Here is a 12458-nt window from a genome sequence, read left to right on the forward strand (position 1 = left end):
TCGCCCAGGCTGGAGTGCAGTGGCATGATCATGGGTCACTGCAACCTCCACCTCCCAGGTTCAGGTGATTCTCATGCCTCAGTCTCCTGAGTAGTTGGGATTAGAGGCATGTGCCACCACACCCAGCTAATTTTCTGTATATATATGTTGTTTTTTTTTAAGTAGCCAGGGTTTCTCTCTGTTGGCCAGGCTGGTCTTGAACTCCTGACCTCAAGTGATCTGCCCATCTCAGCCTCACGAAGTGCTGGGATTACAGGCATGAGCCACCGCACCTGGCCCATAGGCTCATTAAGTATTATTCTATTAACTTTCTGGCTCATGTTCTAAAAGGCACTTTTGAAAAAAAGATCCAGAAATTCCAAAGTAGACTTTTAGGAAATGGTTAGGAAAGAGCTCCTAGAACTTTGAGTCTTAGGGTTATCATATGACTCTCAACCGTATTTGAATTATAGACTTGAGAAATGTTGGTTAACACTGGTTAACAGAAACAATATTTATTATATTGATACCAATAATTATACTTATTGTACTGATATCCAGTAATTTCAATTACCCTTTTCTGTTTTATAGCGACTATTAGAAAAAGAAAAGATTAAAATAAATGAAAAAGAAAAGATTAAAACAAATGAAATGGAATATTCTTCATTGGCCTTTTTTCTTTCTTGAGACAGGGTCTCACTCTGTCGCCCAGGCTGGAGTGCAGTGGCGTGATCTCGGCTCACTGCAACCTCTGCCTCCCAGGCTCAAATGATTCTCCTGCCTCAGCCTCCCAAGTAGCTGGGGCTACAGGTGCGTGCTACTACCGCCTGGCTAATTTTCGTATTTTTAGTAGAGGTGGGATTTTGCCATGCTGGTCTTGAACTTCTGATCTCAAATGATTCACCTGCCTCAGCCTCCCAAAGTGCTGGGATTACAGGAGTGAGTCACTGCACCCAATCCATTTGTCTTTTTTACTACTGAAGATAAAAGCAACTTAAAGGAAAAAAAGATACAAACCTATTGATTTTCTGTGCTCGTTCAAGTTCGGCTTCCAGTGCTTTGTTTTGCTCTGTCAAGCTGTTCTTCTCTAACAGCAGGCTCTTCTTCTGCACTTGCAGGACTGTCAGCTTCTCCATCAACTCCTCCATCTCAGCCCTTTCTTTCTCTTCTTCCTTCTGTAACTGACTGAAGGACAAAAACATTACAGGATTGTATTCAGCACAGTGAAGCTAAAATGGGGCAGTCACACAATGAGGCAGATGAGTGATAACAGCCCAGCCCTCCAGCCACTGGGTGGGTCACTTGGAAGGCCTGTGTGGAAACATCTCCCCATCCTGGGCCCTAGAGGACTTGGGACCAAGCTGCTAGACCACGGGAGAGAGGGCGTGGCTGGGCACACACTGTGTGTGTGTCTGTGTGGGGCAGGGTCTCACTCTGTTGCCCAGGCTGAAGTGCAGTGGCACAATCACGGTTCACTGCAGCTTCGAACTTCTGGACTCAAGCGATCCTCCTACCTCAGCCTCCCAAGTTGCTGAGACCACAGGCACACACAATGCCTGGCTAATTTTTGTATTTTTTGTAAAGATGAGGTCTCACTATGTTGCCCAGGCTGGTTTTGAGCTCTTGGGCTCCAGTGATCCTCCTGCCTTAGCTTTCCAAAGAGCTGAGATTACAGGCATGAGCCACCACACCTGGCCGCACACTTCTTTGATGGTGATGATCTAACCTCTAACCTCTTTTGCTCCCACGGTTTTGGCTTATGTCTCTGTCTCTCTCTTGTCTCTCTGTCTCTCTCTCTCTCTCTCTCTGTGTGTGTGTGTGTGTGTGTACACGCTATACCTTCCAAAAAAATCTAAGATAGCTCTATTTTTTATATGGTTGTAAATGCCAGATTAAAAAAAAAAAACCTGCTAAAACTATTTTTTCCATAATAATGTAATTATAAATACATGTTTTTAAGACAAAAGAAACAAAGAACAAAGGGGCACTTATTTTGTTGAACACCAGCTTGGGTGTTACTGAATTTGCATAGAGAGTAACTTGGGATAGGGGCTGCATCCTTTACCAGCACAGCAGAAATACACAGCAATGTATGATTTTAAGGTTTGTCAACTATAACTGTAAAACATACAAAATCCAGGATTCATTTCTTTCACTGAAAATTTACTTAACTATTATTTTATTGGATAAATTGTTGAACTGGATTAACGATAAAAGGTTAAAGAAGAATGTTGAAAATACCAAGACTTCTTGCAGCCAAGATAGAGTTACAGAGACCAGATTTACCCTCAGCTAGAAAACCAGGCAAATCAGAAGAAACCAGTTTTCAGACTTTGGACAACAGGCGAGGCAGGACTGTGATCCCAAAGGGAAGGGAAAACAAGGTGAGTGCTGCAACTGCTCCCTCCACCTTCCTGTCTGGCAGACACCTGCTGAGCCCAGGATCCAGCGATCCAAGAGCAGGGAGGTCAAGGCAGCTGGAATTTCCAGGGCAGGGCAGAGGGCGTTTCACAGAGGGAGAAAGGGCTCTGGAGATCTTGAGGGGTCTTTGGCTGGGTACTGATCTGTCCGTGTGTAAGAGGAAACTGCCTAAAGCCGAGGAAAGAAACACTACAAACAGTAGGCAGAACAATTTCTGACACACACAAATAATGGGAAATAGTTCATGCACCCACCAGTCAGAATGGAAAGACCTTATAATAAAAGAGATACTGGATAGAATCCTTAAAGGAGTGTTACTGTCTTAGTAGTGGGGCTAACTTAGCCCTAGACTAGAGGTTGCTTTGGGCCTACCCTAACAAAAGTCAGCTTTGAAAGAATCCAGCTTAGCCACGTGCAGTGGCTCACGCCTGTAATCCTAGCACTTTGGGAGGCTGAGGTGGGAGGACTGCTCAAGCCCAGGACCTCAAGACCAGCCTGGGCAACATAACAAGACTCTGTTTCTACAAAAAAAAAAAAAAATCAAACACCATTTTACACCATTCATAATGGCTAATTATTAAAAAGCATACAAAAAAAAAAAAAAAAAAATTGAAAAAGAAAAAAGAGAAAGTAAAAAAAATAAAGAATCCAACAATTATCTAGTGGCTTAAGTGTACACCAGAATGAAATCTAACACTATTTAAGGCAATGCAATAAGGCTAACATCCTGCAACATAAAATCTACACCATCCAGCACCCAATCAAGCATGAAAATAGGCAATAAAATACGATCCATGATCAGGAGGGAAAAAAAATCAACAGAACAGATCTGGAAGTGAAAGAGATGATGGCATTGGCAAACAAAGGTTTTTAGAAAAACATGCTCCTACATTTGAGAAAGAAAAGAAAAACAGCATGCTGGGGACAGAGATGGAGAATACAAAAAAAGACTCAAATGGTTCTTTCTTACAGAGATGGGAAAAATCATTATGTGAAGTGAACAATATATTGGATGGGACTAACAGCAGATTAGACTGTAGAAGGATACAAGATTTGTGAAGTTGAAGACATAGTAATAGACACTGTCTGACTGAAGCCCAGAGAGAAACAAGTGTGGGCAAAAAGTGAACAGAACAATCAACAGGACAACATCAAGCGGTCCAGGAGAGGTGAGAGGGAAAAATAGAAGAGAATGTTCAAGAAATAATAGCCAAAAGAGATTTCCAAACTTGATGAAAAATAAACACTGATAGCCCCATGAAGCTGAATGAACTTCATGGAGAGTAAAGAAACTATGCTGCCCAGGTGTGGGGCCCCCCACTGTAATCCCAGCACTTCAGGAGGCCAAGGCAGGAGGCTCCCTCAAGGCCAGGAGTTTGAGACCAGCCTGGGCAACATAACGAGACTCTGTCTCTAAAAAAAAATTTAAAAATTAGCCAGGAGCAGTGGCACATGCCTGTAGTCCCAGCTACTCGAGAGGCTGAGGCAGGAGTATCACTTGAGCCCAGGAGGTCGAGGCTGGGGCAAGCAGTGATCACACCACTGCACTCTAGCCTGCCCAACAGAGCCAGACCCTGTGTAAAAAAGGGTCTGAAAGAAAGAAAGAAACCATACTAAGACATATATCCCAGTTAAAATGCTGAAAACCAGTGACAATGAAAAATTCTTAAAAGAAGCCTCAGAGAAACGTTATCTTCAGAAGAATACAGAAAACCATGACAACGGATTTTCATCATAAACGATGCAAGCCAAAAGCCTATGAACAGCCAGCATCTTTAAAACTGAATGGAAAAAAACCCACAAACTATCAAAAATCTGTCAGCTTGGAATTCTTCACCAAGTGAAATCATGTAATCAATGAAGTTTCATAATTTTCCCAACAGAAGTACTGTAAATCTTTTCACACCTATTTGTGAAGCTTTGTCAATGGTTCCTTCCTTCCTTCCTTCTTTTTCATTAAAAAAATTTTTTCTCATCATGATAGCCTATCATTACCTTAGTTTTCAAAACATCTTTTGTTTTTGAAATGGAGTCTCGCTCTGTTGCTAGGCTGCAGTGCAGTGGCACGATCTCCGCTTACTGCAACCTCTACCTCCCAGGTTCAAGCGGTTCTCCTGTCTCAGCCTCCCGAGTAGCTGAGATTACAGGTCTGCACCACCACCCCCAGCTAATTTTTGTATTTTTAGTAGAGACAGGGTTTCACCATGTTGGCCAAGATGGTCTCGATCTCTTGACCTCATGATCCACCTGCCTCGGCCTCCGAAAGTGCTGGGATTACAGGCATGAGCCACTGTGCCCAGCCCCAAATACGATTATCTACAAGTTTTTTTCCTACAAATACAATTAATTTTTATAAATTTTCTGTTTTGAACAACTTTGCTAAAATCTCTTACTATTTTTAATGATTCGTAGATTTGCTTTCTACAGATAGAATTATATCATTTATGAATAATGACACTATTGTTTTCTCTTTTTCCAAACCTTCTAAGTTTTTCATGCCACGTGTGTCAGTTACCACTTGGTAGCCAGTGCTGTTAATGTTGTCAGAAATGGTGTCAGAGGGCAACCTTGTATTGTTTCCAATCTCAATAGGAAACCTTTTGGCATTTCACCAATTGGTGTGATCTTTTTTGTAGTTTTATTTTTTAATAGAACTTTAGAATGTTAGAATTTCATAGACGTTTTACATCTACATTCATAAGTGAAATGAAAAGTAATTTTCCTTTCTTATACTATCACTGTTGGGTTTTGGTATCAAGGTTATACTAACCTCATTAGATTAAGGAGCATTAATTCTTTTTCTGTTTCTAGAAAGCTTTATGTAAGACTGAAATTATTTCTTCCTTGAATATTTGTAGAGCTCTCTAGTGAAGGTATCTAGGCCTGGAGTTTTTAAGGGAAGATTTTTTAATTCAATTCTTTTAATGATTACAGGACTATTCAGGTATTCTTTTTCTTTTCGAGTCAGTTTTAAGGTAAGTTTTCAAGAATTTGACTATTTCATCTAAATTTTCAAATGTATTGACATAAATTATTCCTAGGTGCACACAAATTTAAATTTGTGTGAATTCTACTTGGTAAGTTGAGCCTTTTATCTTTATGAATCATCCTCTTTGCTTAGCATTTTTGTTTTGCTTGTTCTGTTTGAGACAGGGTCTCACTCTGTTGCCCAGGCTAGAGTGCAGTGGTGCGATCACTGCTCAGTGCAGCTTCAAACTCCTGGGCTCAAGTCATCCTCCTGCCTCAGCCTCCTGAGTAACTGGGATTACAGACAGTAAGCCATCACACCCAGTTAATTTTTAAATTTTTTGCAGAGACAAGGTCTCCCTATGTTACCCAGGCTGGTCTTGAACCTATGGGCTTAGCCACCATGCCTGGCCTAAGTAGTATTTTTTACACTAACATCTACCTTGTTAGAGATTAAGATTTACCATCCCTGTTTTGGTTTGTACTTGAGTAGTACTGTTTTTCCTGCCCTTTTCCTTTTGACCTTTCTCTATCCTTATGCTTGGGACATACATCTCAAAGACAACATAGTTGTGCTTTAGTTTACACTGTGACATTCTTTGTCTTTTAACTGGAGTATTTTGTCCATTTAGTGTATCTATTACTGGTATGTTTGGTTTTAAATCTACTTTTTACTTTTTGTAATCTAACGTTTTACTTTTTGTTTTCTGTTCTCCCCTTGCCTACCTTTCACTTTCCTGCTCTTATTTGGATTATTTTTTAATGACTCTTTTTAACCCCATACTAGTTTAAAAGTTATATATATTGTTTCCAGAAATTTCATCATGCATATTTTCAAATTATAAAATTAGTCAACACTTTTATCCTCTTCTGAATGATATAAAGACTTTAGAACACAAACTCCATGTGCCTTGTGCCTGATTATATGTTATTATTGTTGTGCCTTTTAATTTTATGTATTCTTAAATCCCCAAAGATATTACCATTTTAAAGACTCAATGTTCATTACATTTATCTATATATTTACCACTACCATTTACTTTCATTTTACTTCCTTCTCGCTTCTCAGGCATCCTGCCTGGAATCAACCATCTCCTCCTCAGGGGCCTCCCTTGAACACTGTATCTAAAGCAGTCCTCCTGATTACAAGTCTCTCTCCGTCTTATTATCCTCATATATAGATTTATATATAAATATTTATATATAAATATTTATATATAAATACTAATGTTTACTTATATAAATATATATACATATATATATAAACAGAACATCTTTAAGAGTAAGAATTATTAATTTTGGCTATTGTGTGTTTCAGTTATAAAAATTCTATTTGTTTCTTTTTCAAATCCACTATGTCATGTTTTGTAGTTCCCTGAAGAAATTTTGGAGCTTCTCTGTCTCAGACTCCTGGGCTCAAGAGATCCTCCTGCCCTGGCTCCCAAAGTGCTGGGATCACAGGCGTGAGTCACTGTGCCCAGTCTCACCCCAGGACTTTCTTAAAACCCTTCCAGATGAAACACTTTTATGACTTGTGCTTTAAGGAATGAAGACCAGGGGCCAGGCGTGGTGGCTCATGCCTATAATCCCAGCACTTTGGGAGACCAAGACAGGAGGATCACTTGAGGCCAGCAGTCTGAGACCAACCTGGGCAACACAGCAAGATCCCACCTGTACAGAAATACTTAAAAATTAGCCCCTCAACTGATCCACCTGCCTCGGCCTCCCAAAGTGCTGGGATTACAGGCATCAGTCACCATGCCCAGCACCATTTTTCTTTTCTACTGTATTTTGACTGTACTTTTTCTGTTTAGATATGTTTAGATACACGAATACTTACCATTGGTTTATAGTTGCCTGCAGTGTTCAGTACAGTGACATGCTGTGCAGGTGTGTGGCCTTGGAGCAAACAGCTCCAGCATCTAGCCCAGGTGTGCAGGAGGCTATGCCATGTGGCTTTGTGTGAGTACACTCTGTGATGCCCACACAATGACGAAATCACATAATGACAAGTTTCTCAGAACGTATCCCCATTAAGTGACACACGATTGTGTTCTGATAGCCCCCTAGATGTAAGTAAAGAAGGTATAAAAAGTTTAAAAAGAAGTCACTAATGATGAAGGCAGGAGGAGAAATGACCATTTTAAAATAACAAAGATGCCACCAAATCTTTTTTTAGTGGAAATTGGAGAAAGACTTTTGTGGCTCAGAATGAACTGGCTGGGGAGGGAAAGCCTTTATGGCGGCTTTGGCTCAGCGGCTTTGGGCACAGAGTTCATAGGTGGGTCGAGGGTAGAGGAATGATAAGGATGGGGCCGGGGATGTGACCCTAATGGGCTCCCCCATGGAAGGGGCAGTGTTTGGAGAGAGAATTTATAACATGGAGAGAGGCAGGAATTCATCAGAGCTAGAATATGTGGATTCCATGAAGACCTAGTAGAAAAATAGACAAAATGAGGAGTAGGAAATTGAGTGTTTTTGTTTTGGCTACGGAAGCCAAGGACACCTTGGAGTGAGGCTCAAGGGAGTAGAAGTGCCCTCCGACAGCCTCCATTAGGGAGCCCCTTCCCATGCTGGCATCATAATAGAGATAGGCCACATGCAGAATACGCACTGATTTATCAGCAAAGCAGCTGCTGAAGCAGCGCTTACACTGGGGGGATGTCTGGGGAGGAGTTTGGGAAAGGGTTATGCCTCAGGCAAAGGTGAGGTCATGAGGACAAGATTTTTGTGCAGAGATAAAAAGGCTTATTGAAACTCTGCAGGGCAAGCCTTGAGGTGTGGTGTGTATGTGTTCTTTCGCCTACCCTGGTTGAAAGGAAGGCAAATAATGGGTATTTTGTCTTGCTTCCTCTGCCCATTGGCAACCCTGCATGGAAGGAACAGTGACATGGGAAATGGCACAAGCTCATGTTTCTGGTGAGCTGTCAGTTGGCTTTGGGTTGGACTGGCAGTCACACTTGGAAGCAGAGATGGCTCTCTTTGCTTTTACTATTTTCTAGAAAGGCTGGGCTTACTCAAGATGAAGGTGGGAGAAAAACAAGGTGTCAACCCACTTCTCTAAGGAAATTTAGCAAACTTTTTTGGGGAGAGCTAAAGATTTAGGGGGACAGGTTGTATCTACAAAGGGAAGCCTTTATCCTGGCTTTTGGGAGACCTGTATCCTAAAGTGAAGCTGACCATTGCATGCACCTTATCTATATACACAGAGGCCTGCTCAGCAGCCAGGGAGATGCCTGCACAGGGAACCACCAGGGCAGAAAATCCCTCAACTGACACAGTATACACCAAGTACCAGTAGTTCCTCTTCCTAAAATCAGAACAGATGACTAGATGTGAACAAGCAACAAGGATCATTAGGTGTGGTGAAAGAAATTGCAACATGAAAGAGAGATCCAGATAAGCAGAGAAGCTCAAGGGAAACTGAGTTAACACAGAGGACTAAGGAGGCTTTAAAAGAACAAAATGCCATGAGAAAAGAAAGTATAGCCATTAAATAAGAGCCAGACTAAACATGATTACCAGAATTTTAAAAATATCACAAGGGCTGAAAGATATGTTTGAGGAACCTCTCAGAACCAAGGAAACAAACGATTGGGAAATGGAGATAAAAGGTACTAGAAGTGGACAACCCATCCAGGAGGTCCAGCCTTAGGTCATCAGGAACCTCAGAAGGATACAAGAGACAGCAGAAAGAAAGAAGTGAATAGCTGAAGGGCATTTGCAGACCTCTGAAGACCTTGGGGGATTCACTGCAGAGGTACCCACTGCAGCAAATGAAAAAAAGACCCCCACACCTACACATATCCTAATGAAATATCAGTTAATCAAGATTGATGAGATAGGCCAGGCGCAGTGGCTCATGCCTGTAATCCCAATACTTTGGAAGGCTGAGGCGGGCAGAATGCTTGAGGCCAGGAGTTCAAGACCAGCCTGGCCAACATGGTGAAACCCCATCTCTACTAAAAATACAAAAATTAGCCAAGCATAGTGGCACACTCCTATAATCCCAGCTACTCAGGTGGCTGAGGCATGAGAATTGCTTGAATCCAGAAGGCAGAGGTTGTAGTGAGCCGAGATCATGCCACTGCACTACTCTAGCCCCCGGGTAACAGAGTGAGACTCTGCCTCAAAAAAAAAAGCAGAAAGAAAGAAAGATAAAAGTGGATAAGATAAAAATGGTGCACCTATACAGGGCATGAATGGAGCTTGCAGGATTGGTTGCTTTGGGTGAGTCAGTGAGTGCTGAGTGAATGTGAAGGCCGAGGACATTACTATACACTCTCGTAGACTAAATACTGTATAATTAGGCTACATTTAAATTATTTTTAAAATTTTTTCTTCAATAATAGATGAATTTTAGTATACTGTAACTTTTTACTTTATACACTTTTTAATTTTTTAACTTTTTGACTTTTTTATAACACAGTTTAAAACACACATTGTACAGCTGTACAAAAATATTTTCTATTTTTATATTCTTACTCTCAAGCCTTTTTCTATTAAGAAAATTTTTAAAACTTTCTAGACATTCTTTTAAAAAATGAAGAACAAATGCCACAGGAGTCTAGGCCTGCAGAGGGGCAGGATAATCAATATCACTGTCCTCCACCTCCATGTCTCATCCCACTGGAAAATCTTCAGGGGCAGTAACATGCATGGAGCTTTCACCTCCTGTGATAACAATGCCTGCTTCTGGACACCTCCTGAAGGAACCGCCTGAGCTTGTTTTACAGTTAACTTTATTTTTTCATAAGTAGAAGGAGTACATTCTAAAATAACAATAAAAAGTAGGGCAAATACATAAACCAGTAACATAGTCACTCATTATCATTATCAAGTATTATGCATCATCCATTATTGCACGTGCTAGGCTTTCACAGGATTGGCAGTGCAGTAGGTTTGTTTACACCAGCAACACCACAAACACAAGAGTAACGCATTGCTCTACGATGCTACAATGGCTATGACATCACTAAGTGATAGGAAATTTTTGGCCCCATTATGATTGTATGGGACCACTGTCCATATGTGGTCCACTGTTGACTGAAGCATTGTTATGTGGTACATGACTGTATGTTTATGTAGTTACGACACAGCCACAAAAACACGTCGGTCGCTGGAGCAGATGTTTGAGAAACATAAAATCATAAAGATGAACATGATTTCAAAAGTATTTCCTTCCTCCATTGCAACAGAAAAGCACATGTCTGGAGACATATGGTGGCTCACGCCTGGAATCTCAGCACTTTGGAAGGCCAAGGTGAGCGGACTGTTTGGGTCCAGTTCAAGATCAGTCAGGACAACATGGTGAAACCCTGTCTAATAAAAATACAAAAAACAGCCAGGAGCTATGGCACGTACCTGTGGTCCCAGCTACTTAGGAGGCTGAAATGGAGGATGGCTTGAGCCCAGGAGGTGGGGGTTGCAGTGAGCCAAGATCACACCACTGCACTCCAGTCTGGGTGACAGAGGGAGATCTCATCTCAAAAAAGCAAAACAAAGCATGAGTCTGGCCCAGTTTCTTTTTCCAAAAAGGAAAAAGAAAAATTAAAATTACTCATTGTGATGGTTAATTTTATGTGTCACCTTGGCTCAGCTGTGGTGCCCAGTTGTTAGATCAAACACTAGACTTTGCCGTGAAGTATTTTGTTGATGTCATCAACATTTACGGGCCGGGCGTGGTGGCTTACGCCTGTAATCCCAGCACTTTGGGAGGCCGAGGCGGGTGAAGAGTAGAGTCAAAACCACTGGGCTCCAGTAGTTGGAATCACCAGCATTTACTAAAGCACCAAGCTTCACATGCACTAGCTCATTTGTTGCCCCACACCAACGCTATGGAGGGAGAAGGAGGAGCTGGAGACAAACAGAAGTCAATAGGTGTATTCAGTCAACCATTTTGAACTGAAAGACTCACCGTTTAAAACATTTTTCCCCCTTATTACAAAAGTGAATAGGACACTTGGAAATATAAAAACATACAAGAGGCCAGGCTGGTGGCTCATGCCTGTAATCCCAGCACTTTGGGAGGCCTAGGCAGGCAGATCACTTAAGACCAGGAGTTCAGGACCAGCCTGGCCAACAAAATACAAAACTAGCCAGATGTGGTGGTACATGCCTGTAATCCCAGCACTTTGGTGGTACATCCTGTAATAAGCGAGGCTGAGGCATAAGAATTGCTTGAACCCAGGAGGTGGAGGTTGCGGTGAGCCAAGATCGTGCCACTGCACTCCAGCCCGGGTGACAGAGCAAGGCTGTCTCAAAAAAAAAAAGGAAAAAGAAAAATTAAAATTACTCATTGTGATGGTTAATTTTATGTGTCACCTTGGCTCAGCTGTGGTGCCCAGTTGTTAGATCAAACACTAGACTTTGCCGTGAAGTATTTTGTTGATGTCATCAACATTTACGGGCCGGGCGCGGTGGCTTACGCCTGTAATCCCAGCACTTTGGGAGGCCGAGGCGGGTGAATCACGAGGTCAGCAGATTGAGACCATCCTGGCTAACCCAGTGAAACCCCGTCTCTACTAAAAATGCAAAAAATTAGCCGGGCGTGGTGGCGGGCACCTGTAGTCCCAGCTACTTGGGAGGCTGAGGCAGGAGAATGGCGTGAACCCAGGAGGCGGAGCTTGCAGTGAGCCGAGATCGCGCCACTGCGCTCCAGCCTGGGCGACTGAGCTAGACTCCGTCTCAAAAAAAAAAACATTTACAATCAGTTGACTTTAAATAAAGGAAGTTTACTCTCGATAATGTAGGTGAGCCTAATCTAAGGCCTTAAGAGCAAAAATAGTTCTGTCAATGAAGGAGTTCTGCCTCAAAACTGTAAGATAGAGATCCTGCCTGGGTTTCCAATGGGCTGGCCTGCCATATGAATTTTGAATTTGCCTGTCCCTACAATTGTGTGAGCCAATTTTTAAAAGAAATCTCACTCTCTCTGTCTTTCTCACTAACCTATTGGTTGCTTCTCTCAAAGACCGTGGTTGAAACACAATCTCATCTGCCGAAGATAATTTCTATTAATATTTTCCCATTCTGCCTATCTTTTTTCCATGTACTTACAGTATATATGTAATTTTTTATATATACACATATAT

The 12458-nt window shown here is 41.8% G+C and overlaps 1 protein-coding gene across 1 annotated transcript in view; it reads right to left on the reverse strand.

Annotated features, from left to right (window-relative positions):
• The window catches only part of CEP89 (centrosomal protein 89kDa), a 111422-nt gene that overhangs the window by 25917 nt on the left and 73047 nt on the right, over positions 1-12458 (reverse strand). The window contains exon 15 of the mRNA XM_011947333.1: positions 997-1164. Coding sequence (XP_011802723.1) covers positions 997-1164 — 168 coding nt within the window. The remainder of the gene's footprint in view (positions 1-996; positions 1165-12458) is intronic.

This window comes from Colobus angolensis, unplaced genomic scaffold (genome assembly GCF_000951035.1).
Source record: "Colobus angolensis palliatus isolate OR3802 unplaced genomic scaffold, Cang.pa_1.0 Scaffold107, whole genome shotgun sequence".
In the NCBI taxonomy this organism is placed as follows: domain Eukaryota; kingdom Metazoa; phylum Chordata; class Mammalia; order Primates; family Cercopithecidae; genus Colobus; species Colobus angolensis.